Source organism: Malus domestica, chromosome 11 (assembly GCF_042453785.1).
Source record: "Malus domestica chromosome 11, GDT2T_hap1".
NCBI classification, from domain to species: Eukaryota; Viridiplantae; Streptophyta; class Magnoliopsida; order Rosales; family Rosaceae; genus Malus; species Malus domestica.
This window is the reverse complement of record NC_091671.1, coordinates 1,703,097-1,720,205: the sequence shown is the minus strand read 5'-3', so window position 1 is coordinate 1,720,205 and position 17,109 is coordinate 1,703,097. Positions and strand designations below refer to the sequence as shown.

Here is a 17,109-nt window from a genome sequence, read left to right as displayed (position 1 = left end):
TTGTCCCAGCCATTCCATTCCATTCCATACTTCGTGTACTGTTGGTCAACTTTTTTGAACTAGAAGGTCTGGCCACAGTTCGAAGCGTGGTAACAAGTCACCTTTTCATATTGGCCACGGGTTCTTTACCTTTTTGCCACGCTTTGGTATACCTATCCCAACAACATCCACCGTGGGTATTTTCCCTTTTCTTGCAGTGCACTTACACATCACATCTTAAGGTGTATGGGCTATATTATTTGTTTTAAGTATAGGCTAAATTGGATTAATAATTTTTGTGGTTATAGAGTATTTAGAAGATAACCCTGTATAAAATAATTAGAAATTAAGCTCTTAAGGATAAGTCCGTAAGAATTCGAACCCAAAATTAAAAATTTCGTTAATAGCTCGCATTTGAGTTTCACGTGTGAAGCTAAAATTGTTACTTCATTTTCCCTTTCAATTTTGGGTTGAGTTAGGGTTATGACTGGTTGTTTAAGGGTTGACGTTTGATAAAAGAAAAAAAAGGATAAGGGTTGGCTGTGTGCGGAAAGCAGGGAAGGTTCATGTCCCTGGTCCCATATGGTCGGGTTTTGCAGCAAAAAGGAAAGAAAAGAACAAATCCAACGTTGAAGGATGGGATTGTAGATATTAGCCCACCCTCTTTTCAAATTCTTTCCTCTGCCCTTATATAATGACAAATGCTACGTCAATTCACGGCATGTTTTCATGGACTTTTGTGTCCAACTTGATAATTGGAAAAAGTTGTGGCTTCCTTTCATATCAAAGCACACCCGGAACGACCAATCAAAACAAGGACGACGGCAAAACAGGGGGAAGCCCTCAAGTTCAACAGCCCCCAAGCGGGTTGGCAAGTTTTGCATGCACCCCTCGGGAAACTACGTGGCGTCTTGATCCAATATAGACTGATATGTGTAAATATCTCTTTATATAGTACTGCATTATTGATTTAAAATGTTAACATAGCGCCGAACTCGGTCTAGATAAGTTCTTGTCAATTATAGGAGTAAGAAGGGATGCCATCTGATGTGGTTTTGTTCAGACAACATGTCTTGTATTTTTTCCGAAATGTATCAACCATTTACGACGTGATCCCCTGTGGATGACGTAGCTAGCCTTTCTACCACATCTTTGAATTTCAGAGTAGAATTTCAATATGAATTTTCCCTTCTGCCCATGTCATTGTCCCCAAATCGTTGTCCTGTCTTCTGGGCCAATAGGGTCTATATTCCAGAAGTTTTTGTGCTCAGGGGCATGTGGAATGACTGCTCGTGGCGGAATAGCTTGTAGATCACCATCTAGCAAGAATGCAAAGAAAGGGAAAAAATTTAGTTTTGACGGGATACGGATGGTACACCACGTGTTTTTATGCTAGTGGTGGAAAATTTTAATTTTTAAGTTATTAACCTTTTAACACACATAACCCACCATTTATATAAGGACACGTGGTGTACCACTTCGTGTGACGGGAACATTGAAAAATCTCTCCAAAGAAAGGGCATATTCTATATTTAATTCTAAGTTACATGGGTGTTTTTGCCTTTTTACCCCTCTTAATTTGACTTTAGTAATTAAATTAATTTATCTAACCCAAAACAAAATAGACAGCCTATAAATGTCTGAGCAACTACAGGCTCGATAGTGGAGAGGATTTTATGCTAACTATGAAAATAAAAAACATTTCTGAATTCTGATGCGTAGGGACCGTTTGGCAGAGAATTAAAAATTTTGTTTTAGAAAGAACGTACTAACATCCACAGTAGGGAACAGAAAATTAAAAGCATACAAGTCTATCCAGATGATAGTCGGACGGCGAGATAAGGCTAACGTCAAGGTAAGGCTAGACAATTTTGAGTAAATTTTTTATATATATCATATCATTTAATTCAATTTGTTATATAACATGTTTTTATTTTATTTTTAAAGAATGTATGTTTAAGGTGAGAGTTTTGAGTACATATTATATGGTGTGGTCTAAAAAAATTCATTAAATAATACCTAATAAAAAAATTAAGATCATAAAATGATTGTTTTGGTGAGATTAGGAGTATAAGAGAAGATGACGAGGGGCTAATAAATTAAAAGAAAATAAAAGAAAGAAAAGAGAAGATGGAGGGACCATCTCAAAGAGATAAAAATGGAGGCTCTTCTTCGCGCGAACACCGAACGGAGCCTCTGCAACAAATATTTTTTTCCAGATTTCGGCGTTCTCCATATACGTCCTCCCAGCCCCTGCCAGCTCCGCCTAATTCTGTCCAGGCGTCCGTCTAATATGCTTTACGATCTTGTGACCGAATTTTAGAACAGTGAGTCCATCGACAGCTCTACAACTAGAGAGAATTATCTGAGTGAATAGCTGTGCTAACACCCCACCCCAACAGCAACCTAGTCGAAGTTGAACTGGACGGCCATGGCGGCGGAGTCTAGTTGGTGAATCAAATCTCAGATCATCAAGTTGTCAGGTATAAAGAGAAAACGCAAATGTACAACCTGTTGGAAATTATGTATTTAATTTACTTAGATTAGATATTGAGAGTGAATTACGGATGTCATTTTATTTCTAAGTTATTTTCTTAACTCTCTGTCCAGAAGAGGAGATTTAAAATTACTAATTAATTTCAAAATGACAGAATTTGAAATTATGGATTTTAATATTTTTAGAATTTGTGAGCTTTTTTATTTGTCTAATAATTTAAAAGGATAATGTTAAGGATATTAATTTTTTAAACCAAATTTGCAAACCAAATGACATGTCACTAATAAAAAATAAACATGTTAGGCAACACTTAAGTAATAATTCAATCATTTGCTTTACAAAATTTGATTTAAAAATTTGATTTCCCTAGCATTATCCAATTTAAAAGTATAATAAAATTTAAATAAAGAAGGTTGGTAATTGGTAAATGTGCTAGGGGCCAGGTGATAGTCTAGTGGGTGGTGACGGCGGTTTGATGATTGGTGGCGGTGTTTATGGTGGAAGTCATAGTTGTGGTGTTTACAACAATGGTGATGGGAGTGGAGTAACGGTTGCAGCAGCGGCACTAACGACGATAATGGTGGGCGTGGTGCAGGTGGTGATGGCAAGGTGGTTGTGGCATGATGGTGGTAGAGTCTTGGGTAGTGGGTGTGTAAGAGTGAAGGAGATGATAACTAGTAAAAATTTAGAAATGAAACTATTTACTTGAAATTTAAAGTTGGAATTTAAAAGCCCAACCATAACCATAATATGCACTAAGTCTCTACCATCTTAAAAATGAACTCTACTAGTTCCTTGTAAATAGATTATAGTTATAGATATCTTTTTTAATGGTTGTAAATACTTAAAAATAGTAATCACGCACTCCAAATTACAATCACTAATAAACATCTTTTGTTTAGTTATATAGGCCACTAGTTGTTGTAACTCTCAGAAACTAGACATCATAGTATTCTTTTTAAGGATAAATTCAATATAAATCCAATTTTGTGATGTTATTATTAGGAATGACTACTTTCTAAAAATAGGTCCATCGATTATCTTTTTGTTAAGTCAGTGATAAAACTGAAAATTTTAAGGAATTGTAAAAATAAATTCCTTCAACTGTAGCGCATTCAGTCTCTTTACTAAATAATATACTAATGCAAGTGATTCTGTACCACAATGGTGGAAATGTGTTATGCCCTTGCATGACTACGTGGTTTGAACCTCATCGGTATCTAATCTAACATCTAACTTACTAATGCAGTAATGCTATTGCTTGACTAAAAAAATATACTGATATATTAACTTTTTTGTCGATAATCTACGTATATCACGAATAAATCGTTTTTAGTTGCCTATATTATAGATATTTTTTGCTTATAATCTACCTCATTATAATTAGTTGTATTCAATACTATCTTAAATAAATTTCGGTTGAAACATTTTATAGTCTTATTATTATTATATAAGTATGTGACAAGTAAACTCAATTTTGAAAACAAATTAGATTTTTGGACTGAATCTACACAAACTCTTTTTAATTAGCAGACAACTAGAAAGTCCAAGTATCCTTTTTTAATTAACAGACAACTAAAAAGTCCAGTTGAAGTTTAGCTAAAATTTAATTTTGTTGTTGTTGTAGCCTATTTTATCTGACAAGGGGAAGGGGATCGGCGGCAAGGAGAGAGATGCGTTTGTAGAATTGTAGGGGAATGTGTGTTGAGAGATATATTATTCCCCCTACGTAGTGCCTTTATTTATAGTAATAAGGTAGAGAAGAAATCCTTCTCCTCCAAGGAATACAAGTCCTAATAGGAATAACTAGAATCAAATCAAATTTAGGATTTACACAATCCCACATAAACTAGGAAAGTTTACAACACTTCCCCTTGAGTGTGTAAATACTCAAGTGGATTCAGCATCATGTAGAGGTTGAGGAAGTCAACTCGTCGACACTGATTATGGGAACAATGCTTATTCTTAATAAGGTAGGAACTTGCATAAGGAAGTAAGTCTCACAAAAAATCCTATGGCTATGGTAAAAAACCCGAGTAGAGACAAAATCCTTAGTTTAAGGAAAAATGCATGAGAAATACAAAGTCAAAATAAACGTCTATGAGACGTCATCAGGGATATGACCAGCCCAAGGTAGGTGCCTCGTTAAAACCTCGTTAGGTAGCAAAAACCCAGTTGGAAAAATGCTCCTAATCGTAGGGAAAAAGAGTACATTAAGATCAAACAAGTATACTTCAGGATACTCTCCCTGAGTTTGACACAATTCCAAAGAGAATTAGTAATGTTACAACTCCAATTCCTTGAACAAGCTTCTGAAACATCGTCTTCGGCAGTGATTTGGTGAAGAGGTCGACTAGATTGTATTGTGAATGGATTTGATTGACTTCAATATTCTGATGCTCTTGTTGTTGATGTAAGAAGAACTTTAGCGCAATTTGCTTGGCGTTGTCTCCTTTGATGTAACCCTTCTTGAGCTGTTCGATACATGCTGCGTTGTCTTCATAAATTGTCGTCGGGACATCTACAACAGGGTAAAGATTGCAGAAGCTTCGAATATGGCCCACTATTGCTCTCAACCAAAAGCATTCCCGAGTTGCTTCATGTAAGGCGAGAATTTTAGTATGGTTAGACGAAGTGGTAACTAAGATCTATTTAGTTGACGTCCAAGAGATTGCGGTGCCTCCAACGATAAAGACATAACCCATTTGAGAACGTATCTTGTGCAGATCAGATAAGTATTCTGCGTCATCATAACCAACAAGGCGAGAATCGACTCGAGAAGCAGGGGGTGCGACATCATTCAAGAATCCGTAGGGATATAATAATCTGTAGTACCCCTAAGGTAACGGAAGACGTCTTTAATACCAGTCCAGTGTCTGCTTGTTGGTGCATTACTGTATCTGGCCAAAAGATTAACAGCGAGGATATGTCGGGTCTAGTGCATTGAGCTAAGTATAATAAAGCGCCTATCGCACTTAGATAAGGAACTTCAAGCTCCAAAATCTCTTCATCATTCTCCTTCTAACGGAAGAGATCTCGTTTTGCATCTAGCGATCGAATGACTATATGAGTACTCGAAGGCTTCACTTTATCCTCGTTAAAGCGGCGCAACACTTTCTGGGTGTAGTTTGATTGATGAACTAAGATTTCATCTGAACAATGCTCTATCTTGAGACCGAGACAATATCGAGTCTTTTCTAGATCTTTCATCTCAAATTTCGACTTCAGGTGCGCAGCAGTTCTCGCGAGCTCTTCAGGAGTTCCGATAAGATTCATGTCATTGACATATACTGCAACAATCGTAAATCCGGAATGTGACTTCTTAATGAACACACATGGGCATAGTTCGTTGTTCACATATCCTTGACTAGTCAAATACTCACTCAAACGGTTATACCACATTCTTCCGGATTGCTTCAAACCATCAAGTGAATGCCTCAGCCGAATTGAGAGTGTGTTCTGGGGTTTGGAAACATTTGATCTAGTCAATGTAAGTCCTTCGGGAACTTTCATGTAAATTTCTGTATCAAGATCCCCATAGAGATATGCAATTACTACGTCTATCAGCTGCATATTCAGTTTTTCGGAAACTACCAAACTGATAAGGTAGCGAAAAGTAATCACATCCATAATGGGTGAATAAGTTTCGTCATAGTCAATCCCGGGGCATTATGAGAAGCATTGTGCAACAAGACGAGCTTTGTAATGCACAATTTCGTTCTTCTCATTACGTTTTTGAACGAAAACCCACTTGTAACCAACGGGCTTCACGAGGAGTAGGAACTACAGGTCCAAACACCTTATGTTTCGCAAGCGAATCGAGTTCGAGTTGGATTGCTTGTTTCCAGTTTGACCAATCAATTCTACATCGACGTTCATCAACGGAATGCGGTTCAATGTCATCACTCAACACGATCTCAGTAACTACTGCAAATGCTAATGAATCGTCGACGATCATCTCATTTCTACACCACAAATCATCTAAGCTAGCATAATAGACCGAAATCTCACGATTCTCGAAAGAATGATTCGTCCTTTCAAGGACGTTTCCGTAATCTAGAATTTCCTCATGAGTGGGATATAATGAGTAAGCGACAGTTGGATTCACGGTAGGCTCTTCAGGTGCCTGTACCATGGGTTTCCTCTTCTGGGGGTGTGAATCCTTTGAACCAAGAGGTCTGCCATACTTTTGTGTAGGGGCAGATGATTGGCTAGCTTCTAATGTACGTGGATCAGCCAAAGTGGTGTCCTGGGCCTCCAGGAGGGAAGTCTGTATTACATTTGGTATATCTATCTTTGCAAGCGTATTCGCAATTGGAATATGTGATCTTGTTACTCGCGCTAGATCGTTGAAAGCATCTGGCATGCTTTAAGTTATGCTCTGGAGATCTAATATGCACTACACTTTAGTTTCAGACTAAGCGGTGAGAGGATCTAAATGAGACAAAGTGGGAGTCGTCCACGATAATTCACGTCGTTATTCAGGAATGTTGACGTTCTTATCTCCCCCTAACAACGAGAAGACAGTCTCATAGAAGTGACAATATGCGAAATAAGCGGTAAACAAATCATTTGTCAAAGGTTCTAAGTAACAAATGATCGAATGAGAATCATATCCAGCATAGATTCCCATCATTCTCTAAGGCCCCATTTTTGTATGTAAAGGCGGCGAAATCAGCACATAGACCACAACAAAAAATGCGCAGATGCAATATGTCGGGTTTGTATCTGGTAACCAACTAAAGGAAGTTATATGATTATGTCGCAACAGACCTCAGGAGAACTAACTTAGTTGCGTGCAATATTGAATGGCCCTAAGCAGCGTTTAGGAGCTTGGTACATATGACCAACGTTCAAGCAATCATTTGTAAGCACTTAATGAATGCCTCTGCTAGGCCGTTCTTGGTGTGAACATGGCGTATAGAATGTTCAACTTCAACCCCAACCGACATGAAATAGTCATCAAAATTTTTAGATGTGAATTCTCTAACATTATCCAATCGAATATATTTGATCGGATAATCAGGGTGGTGAGCCATAAGCTTGATAACCTGAGCCAACAATTTGGAGAATGCAGCGTTCCTTGTGGACAACAAGCACACATGTGACCAACGTGTGGAAACATCAACCAAAACCATAAAATATCTAAATAGTCCGCAGAAAGGGTGAATCGATCCACACATGTCCCCATAAATCCGTTGTAGAAAAATGGGAGAATTCGAACGAATCTTGTTATAAGAAGGCTTAATGATAAGCTTTCCCATGGAGCAGGTTTGACATGTGATTCCTTGAATCGAACCTAACCTTCGGGTTAGTGGATAACCATGTAATGATTTGAGGATACGGCACATCGCTATTCACCCAGGATGTCCTAAACGATCATGCCAAAGTGTAATTTCGTGCGCAGTACCAGAGGTAGGGCCAGCCACATAGTAGCATTCTATGGGGCGTATGGTTGTAGTATACAGACCACTCAGGACATGCTTAATCTTCTCTATAATATGCTTCTGGCCATATTCGTAAAATGTTATGCATATAAATTCAACTTTATTTTCTACGTGGTAATTGTTTTCTCTAATATCCTTGAAACTCAACAACGTTCTTTCGGAACGTGGAGAATAAAGTGCCTCATCAATGGTCAAGATTGTACCATTGGACAACATTATATGTGCCTTACCGTATCTTTCAATCAGGTTGGATGGGCCTGAGAGGGTTGTCAGATGTGCATTCTTAGGTATAAAGCTAGTGAAATAGATGCGTTCACGCAAAACAATGTGCGTGGTTGCATTATTTGCCTGACAACTAACTTCCCCACTAGTCATACCTAGAATGAAAAATTAATTTGAATTGGTCACATACATAAAAGTTCTTAAAAACAAATATCCATTCAAAATAATTTCATTTATTCAAGGATGGTAATTAATTAAAAACTTAATATCCAAAAACAAATCACCAACAAATAATCCAAGCATAAAGGAAAAAATTGTTCAAAATTCAACCAAAAAACAAGGGGGGTTTAGCCACATCCTGTGGAATTCGGCCCCAACATCTTATTTCAACCAAAAAATAGTTTATGTCCAAGATTCTAATCTTCTATAGGGGTGGTATCTTCTTGAAAGTAAGAAACCTTTATCTTTGTAGTTTTCGGTTCGTCCACTTGCATAAAGTGTGATTCAAATTTCTTACGACGAGAATGATATTCAGCTACAACCTTATGGGGAGCTCGGCAAACACTGGACCAATGGTCATTTGAACCACAGCGATAACACATATCTGCATCCATGGTTTCAAGTGCTTTGCCCTTATTCTTGAAGTTCAGGGCATTGGGAGCGAGATTTGGGCGCTTATGGGCTTTGTTTCCTCCCTTAAGTGGGCATTGACTCTGTCGACCTTGACGGGGTGGCTTCTGGCCGCCCCTACCAAGCCTCTTTTGGCGTTTTGGGCGTTGGTTTGTGCTATAATGTGCTTCAGGCACAACAGTCGCCCCAGTAAGTCAAGCTTGATGATTCTTCATCAACAGCTGATTCTGTTTTTCAGCGAGAAGTAAAATAGAGATCAAATCCGAAAACTTTAGTGAACTTCTGAGCTCTATAATGTTGCTGTAGGACAATATTAGTAGCAGAGAAGGTCGAATAGGTCTTCTCTAAGAGATCCTCTTTGGTTAATGTTTCATTACAAAACTTGAGAAGTGATTGGATTCGACAAACTTCAGAATTATATTCATTCACAAACTTAAAGTCTTAGAAGCACAAATGTTGCCAATCATGTCTTGCTTTAGGCAATAAGATGTTCTTTTGGTGATCAAAACGATCAGCCAAAGCGACCCATAGTGTTCGCGGATCCTTCTCAGCAAGATATTCAGTTTGCAGAGCGTTATAAATATGTCATCGGATGAAGATCATAGCGGTGGCTTTCTCAGCTTTGCCAACCAGATTGTCCGTCTCATCTTCAATGGTGGGACGCAAATTCTTTACAATGAGGTGGAGTTTCACATCTTGGATCCACTTGAAGTAGTTCCTTCTAGTTCAAAGTGGTGAAGTTGAGTTTGTTCAAATTGGACATGTTCTTATCACAAAATAGATGGACAAGATGTGGTTAGTGTAATGGAGAAAAATCAATCCATTCACATATGAGTAGAACATTCTAGTTCTAATAGACATGCATTGGTTTAAATTTGCATGAAAAACTTCGGGTTTTCATGGGTGATGTTTCTAATGCAAAACTTCAGATTTTCAAACAAGGCATGTTTATAGAAACTTCAGGTTTCGAAGTAATTATGAACTTCAGGTTCATATGTTCCTGCAGGCAAACACAAATATATACATATAAATATGCAACAAGAAAATATGCAAATAGAACTTCAAGTCTGTAATTATAATTGAATTAATTATTCGGACTTCGGGCCAAATTTAAAGTGAGGGTGAAAAATATAAAAACTCATTGGGCCTAAAATAATTAGGCAATTAAACTCAATGTCCAAAATAAGGCTAAAGCCCACGGGTGGGCTAATCAAATAGGTGTCGTGCGTCCTAAGCCCAAATGTTGGGCAGATTTGGTCTCCGGCCAAGCATGCAGGCTGTCTCAACATCACAAAATAAGTGGGTTGCATGCGTAAGCCCAAAATAGGGGCCCATGAAGGGCACTGATCAACTGTGATGCAGACACGGGAGCATAGATACTCCAATGAAGTTGGGATCCGGTGCAGTACATAAACACACACACCAGTAGAAGCTAGGATTCTATGTGACGCAATGCATGAGAGAAATGGCAAAAGCCTAGATGGGCTAAACTGGTTCTTGGGCCGGGTTATTACCAAAGCCCAAAGGGCTGGTGATGTGGGTCAAAACTCTCAGCACAAGCGGGCCAAAATATAAGGTTGCTGTGCGAATGGACCGAATGGAATTCGAGGCCCGTTAGGGCTCGGGTGGGATCTTCAAGCCACCCTAGCGGCGCTGGATGTGGGGATCTGCAGAAGCTGGTTGACGGCGCCGCTTTAGGCAGTGTTCCATGGTTGGTGCAAGCCGTTGGTTCATCAGATAACCAAAATTGAACGATGGAAGTGGAATCTCAATGTCCATGGGGGAGGAACCGAAGGGATTCGATTAAATCTGATTAAAAACTCACGAAATTCTTCTGGAATTTCAAAAAATCGTTGGTGAAAACGATGAGTTTCATCCAAATCACACGACTGCCGATCGTGTTTCGTTTGAAAAATCGATAGGGAAAACCTAGGTTTTAGGTCGAGGGTCGAGAAGAAATCGTTCTCCTCCAAGGAATACAAGTCCTAATAGGAAAAAATAACCATAATCAAATCTAATTTAGGATTTACACAATCACACATAAACTAGAAAAGTTTACAACAGTTGCCTATATTATAGATATTTTTTGCTTATAATCTACCCCTTTATAATTAGTTATATTCAATAGGGGTGTGATATCCACACACTCATTTTTACTTCTCCCACATTTTTTTTTTGTTTTTTGTCGTCGGATCGGATGAATTGAAGAAGATCAATGGACATAAATTAACAAGGTATGTGTGAGAAGTAAACAGGAGTGTGTGGATAGCACACCCCTATTCAATACTATCTTAAATATATTTCGGTTGAAATATTTTTAGTCTTATTATCATTTAGGTATGTTACAATTAGACTCAATTTAGAAAACAAATTAGAGTTTTGGACTGAATATCATTTAGGTATGTTACAATTAGACTCAATTTAGAAAACAAATTAGAGTTTTGGACTGAATCTAAACAAACTCTTTTTAATTAGCATACAACTAGAAAGTCCAAAGTATCCTTTTTTAATTAACAGACAACCAGAAAGTCCAGTTGAAGTTTAGCTAAAATTTAATTTAACTTCAAAATAGGAAGGATGAGAGAGATTTTTAGTGTGAAGAGAAAATGGATGATGCACGGTGCATCAAGTAACATAATATAACTGGTTGAAAATTTGAAAATAAAAAAGTTTATAATCAATTGTATTATGACGCTTGGTACCCGGGCATACTCTTGGCAAACTGAAAATTTCTCGAAGAATGATTAGAGATGCTCGAAAGTGTTTAAAGAGTCTGTTCCCAGTCCTACTCCAAAAACTACAAAGGAAAAAAAAAAATTAGTTGGATTCTTTTCTCTGCTGATCCTTCGTCTACCTTTTCTGTTATCAGACATCAGAAGAACTAAGCCTAACCATCCTCTCATAGTCATTGAGATTCGTCCGAGGCACAAAACGTTCTCAAAGTCTGTACCAGTTGAAGCTAAAGAAGATCCAGGTTAGTCATCTAGTTGTCAAAGTCCTACGTAGTTTTTCTCCGTTTTCGGTGATACCTATTTATTGTTTGAACTTTGAATCTTACAATTTTTTTTCTCTGTTAATTTTTTTTTTTTAAAAAAAGGACAGGTATGGAAATTGTTAGTTCCGTACTACAAGTTGGTGAGTTGTTATGGAATCCAGTGAAGCGTAATGTGGGTTACCTGGTGCATTACAAGAGGCACATACAGTCTCTTGAAGTTCTGGTAGAAAAGCTTGAGACCACGCAGAATGATTACCGGCGAAGAGTGGATGCGGCGTTAATGAATGGAGACGAAGTTAGGTCCGAGGTTCAAAAATGGCTCAAGGATGCTGACAAGGCCATAATCGATGCGAAAAGACTGAATAATGAAGCCGGAGAAAACAAAACATGCCTTGGAGGCTGCTGCCCGAATTTGAAATGGCGTTACACTTTAAGCAAGAGAGCAGTTAATGAGACAGAAGAATTGAACAAGATTAAAGAAGAGAAAAGGTTTGAAACAGTTTCGCTTCAAGTTCGCCGACCCGTTGAGTTTGAGTCCACCATGTCAACAGGAGATTTCGAAGCATTTGAAGCAACAAGGCAAGCCATGGATGGGGTCATGAAGGCGCTGAAAGACGATAACATCACTGTCATCGGGGTTCATGGAATGGGAGGCATAGGCAAGACAACCATGGTGAAACATGTTGGTGTGCAAGCGTGTAAAGACAAGCTCTTTGATCATGTTATTATGGCTGTCATTTCCCAAAACCCAAACCTGGTAAAGATTCAACAACAGCTTGCTGAAATGCTCGCCTTGAATTTGAATGAGCAGACAGAAATAGCCAGAGCAGCTAGATTGAAGGAGAGAATAATGAGAGGTAAAAAGATCCTTATAATTTTAGATGACATTTGGAGGACAATAGATTTGTCTCGCATAGGGATCCCCGATCATTGCGAGCTCCAAAACTGCAACTCCAAAGTCCTACTCACCACAAGGATATGGAATGTATGTCATGCCATGAAGAGCCAAGAAAAGATCCATCTCGATATCCTTTCAGAAGAAGATTCTTGGGCCTTGTTTGTGAAGAAGGCAAACAGGTCTTTTGAATCAACCAATTTATGTGACATAGCAAGGAAGGTAGCCAGAGAATGTGGTGGTCTCCCAATTGCTTTGATTGCAGTTGCAAGAGCACTCGGAGATAAGGACTTGGAAGAATGGAGAGAAGCAGCTCGACGACTAGAGATGTCCCAAACTACCAACCTTGATGACGAGGAGGATGTGTTCAGATGTATAAAGCTGAGCTACGATTACTTGAAAGGCAATGACGCGAAGTCATTTTTCTTACTTTGCTGCTTATTCCCGGAGGACTCTGATATCCAAATCGAAGACTTGCTGAAGTATGGTTTTGGGAAAGGATTGTTTCGAGATGCCAATTCAATGCAAGATGCCAGAAGCACAGCACATTTGGTGGCCAAGTACCTTAAAGCTTGTAGCTTGGTTTTGGATGGTGAACAAGATGGATGTGTAAGAATGCATGATGTGATTCGGGACATGGCAATGCGAATTGCATCATCTGGGGATGGCCAAGGATTTTTCGTAAAAGCTGGCTGCCACTTAAAGGATTGGCCAACGAATTCACTTGAAGACTACTCTGCAATCTCCCTAATGGGGAATGAAATTTGCAATCTTCCTGACGAGTTGGTATGTCCAAAACTCCAGATTTTATTACTACAGTCAAATTTTGAAGTACAGGAGATCCCAGAAGATTTTTTCAAAAGCCCAAATGCATTAAGGGTATTCGACATAAGTAGTACCGAAATTTCTTCATTACCATCATCATTTAATCTCTTAACCAAGCTCCAAACGCTGCATCTAGATCGTTGTCAGTCAATAACGGATGTATCAATTCTCGGAGAACTGAAAAAACTGGAGGTTCTTAGTTTGAGAGAATCTGGTATTGAGGAATTGCCGGAAGAAATTGGACATTTGACCAATTTAAGGATGTTGGATCTCACTATGAGTACCTACATTGCAACAATTCCATCCAAAGTGATATCGCAGCTGTCCAAATTAGAAGAACTATACATGCAACTGAGTTTCGCTGATTGGGGCAAGAAAGTTGAAGGAGAAGATGACAAAACTAATGCTAGTTTTGATGAGCTAATTAGCTTGTCTTCCTTAAACATTTTGAAGGTTGACATATCTGATGCAGAATGCCTTCCGAAAAATGTAGGGTTCCTTCGAAATTGGGTAAATTTCGATATATGTATCAGCAGAGACCCAGTTCATCGGTCCATGAATGTCCACTTATCAAAGAATATTGTTACTCCATATTCAAGAGCCTTGTTTCTGGACACATCAATCAATACACTGCCGGATTGGTTTAACACCACAGTTACGGAGAGAGTGGAGAAAATAATCTACTTGGAGCCTAGAAGTTTAACTGACATTCTTGTGGAGTATGATCATGGGAAGTTACATGGACTCAAGTTTTTGCATCTCCAAGAGTGCCGTGAGATAGTAACTTTGATAAACACAGTAACCAGGATTCCAAATAAGCCTGTGCTCGAGAGCTTGGAAGAGTTGCATGTCTTCTGCTGGGACTGCTTGCAACAGTTATGTATTGGTGAATTACTGCCGGGGTCGCTTGGAAATCTCAAGTTCTTGGAGGTGGAGCAGTGTGAAGGTGTGGCGGAGGCACTTGTTCCATCTAATCTGTTGCAGAGACTACAAAATCTTGAAGTACTTATTGTATGTGCCACTGGTATCGATTATATATTCAAATCTCAAGGGCTTGAACAAGGAGAAACGGTCTTGACAAAATTGGGAGAGATGAAACTGGAGAATCTACCGGAACTGACAAACATATGGAACGGTCCTTCTCAGCCTGACATGTTTCATAATCTTAAATCTCTGACGATTTCCAAGTGCAAGAAATTGAAAACTCTCTTCACATTCGATGTAGCTCAATGTCTGCGGCAATTGGAAGAGCTTTGGGTGGAGGAATGTCATAGCTTGGACAAACTTTTCGGCCTAAGCGAGGGATTTATAGTGCAGGATTACGAGATCATTTTTCGACAACTAAAGAACTTAGCATTGCAAAGTCTTTCATCGCTGACAAGCGTCTCCGCTGGAAGTGCTAGACTTTTGTTCCCTTCACTGGAATACTTGCATGTGCTTGACTGCCCCCGGTTTTTAACCTCTACTTCTGACTTCCACAGCAAGATGCAAGTCCAACTAAACAATGAGCAACATTTCCTCTTCCTAAGGAAAAGGTACACCTGTTTCATGCGTAAATTTCATTTGTCTTTTCTTTTTCATTGTATTTTCTCTATTTCCTTCAAAGGAAATGGCTAAAATTATCACAAATCAAATACCAATGTTGAACTGATCAAAATTAAAATTATCGACAACAATCAATCAATGAGAAATGTTAATGAGATTCTCTCAAATGTAAGACTCTTTGTCACATCATAATTTTGGCACAATGTTTTATAATATTGGCACGAGAATTGGCAATAGCAGCGAGTTCATGGAAAGTCTCAATTTTGAGAGAACCCCCCTTCATCAATCAATTATTGACATTGAAATTTGAAAATAAATTGAAAAAGGGTCCAATTAATGATCTGCAGCAACATTACTAATTGTCATTTACATACATTCAAATCTTTTCTTTTAAAGCAATTGAGTAACTTATTATCATAATGCAGCTAGTTTGTTTATCTTTTTCTTTGAATTTCTTTTAAAGCTTGAAATTACAGAAACAGTTATAAATTTGTTTGGAGAGCAAAAACCAAAGCAAATTGTTGACTTATACTTCTCCTTTATTTTGAATTGACCAAAAGGTTGTGGGAGCAGAGGTAATTAATTTTCCTGGAAGAAGAAGCTGATGATAAAAGCAAGAGGAGATTTTTCAGGTTCCACAAGAAGAGTAGTATTACAATATCTGGGAGACTAATTTACCATATTTCCACATACGAGCTATAATAGCAGTGTCATGTTATTTACACACTGATCCAATTTCCTAAAGTACAAACCACAAGGTTCTTGTGCAGAGGTAAAAACAGATCTGAATACGAACATTGAGGGTGCGTTTGTTGCATCAGACTATTTTAAATTGAAATTGCTTCACGAAATAAGCTTGACTGATTTAGTAAAGCGTTTTGTACAGTATCAGACTAAAAAATAAAATAATTAATAAAATCTAATATTATATTATTCAATTCATATGTATTAATATTTTATTAGTAATTTATCTTCTTTTTATTGGAAATCTATTCCTTTCTCTCTCGAAACATCTCTTCTTTTATTATTTTGCACATGCCCAAATCGGAAAAGTTGTTAAATGTTCTACATAACTGCTTAGAATTTTGTACTTACTCAAAGTAAGAAATGAAAGCACAATCAAACCTATCAATGGCACAGTTCCATAGCCGAATTAAGCTAACCCAACTAACAACACTCAAACTGTAAGCCACTCAGAAATTTCTTGTTAGAGTAAGTACAAATTTTTAAGAGCATCTTCAAATAAGATGTCAAAATGTTCAAATCAATAATAATGGTAAGAAATATTTTCCAATCGAGAAACCAAATCTAATGTGGCATGACATGAAATAATATATGTGGATGCAAATTTTCTCCTCCTCGATCTTGGACGATTTTGCACCTACAAAACAACTAGTATCTTAGGTTAAGGCCAAAAGCCTCACGCGCCCACAATGAATGGGGGGACTTTGGCCGAAGAACCTCCGATGCCAAAGTTAGAATTTTAGAGAGAAATAGTGTTTAGAGTATTTAGGATTTTTTGTAAGAGAATTGGAATTAGTGTTTGGTGAAAATGGGAACCAATATATAGGAGAGGAAGGGTGTGGCTGGCCATTAGGCCAATGATGATTTATTTTTGGGGGTTATGGAGATAATGGGCTAGTTATTTTGGGGAGTTATGGAAATAATTGGCTAGTTAATTAGAAAATAATAATAACCTAATTAACTAGCTATTTGAATGTCATAAAAGGGAACAAAATGGTAGCAAAAAGCAAAAAATAAAAGGCATGGCCGGCCCTACTGGGTAACCGGCCTTTGGTATGTTTTTTGGTTATAATTTGGTGGTTTAATTGATAATTAAGGGATTGATTAGGTAATTATCCCTTAATTAGTCAATTTTAGGAAATATGAAAGGAATATATTATTTAGCTAATTTATTAACTAAATAATGGAATATAAAACATATAGAATAAATTAGATTTTGGGAATTACCTTATAGAAAGAATTTGATGAAATAGGCTTTAAATTGTTACCTATTTTGGGCACTTTTGACTTGGTTGAAAGATAATTGCCCGCTGCTTGCATGTAGGAATCC

The 17,109-nt window shown here is 37.9% G+C and overlaps 1 protein-coding gene across 2 annotated transcripts; it reads left to right on the top strand.

Annotated features, from left to right (window-relative positions):
• Positions 1-1,896: 1,896 nt before the first annotated feature.
• LOC103412686 (disease resistance protein At4g27190-like) lies at positions 1,897-15,973 on the top strand. 2 transcript variants are annotated; one of them, XM_029087870.2, is made up of 4 exons: positions 1,897-2,462; positions 11,645-11,749; positions 11,873-15,025; positions 15,596-15,973. In XM_029087870.2, the coding sequence occupies exons 3-4, from the start codon at positions 11,880-11,882 to the stop codon at positions 15,612-15,614; spliced, it is 3,165 nt and encodes a 1,054-aa protein (XP_028943703.1). In that variant the 5' UTR covers positions 1,897-2,462; positions 11,645-11,749; positions 11,873-11,879; the 3' UTR covers positions 15,615-15,973. The 2 variants fall into 2 exon arrangements, with proteins under 2 accessions (XP_028943703.1, XP_028943701.1); XM_029087868.2 differs by having other exon boundaries at positions 1,898-2,462; positions 11,878-15,025.
• The last annotated feature ends 1,136 nt before the right edge of the window (positions 15,974-17,109 follow it).

Bases quoted from the DNA above. Each gene is read 5' to 3' on its own strand.
- LOC103412686 (XM_029087870.2), top strand. From the start codon at position 11,880: ATGGAAATTGTTAGTTCCGTACTACAAGTTGGTGAGTTGTTATGGAAT.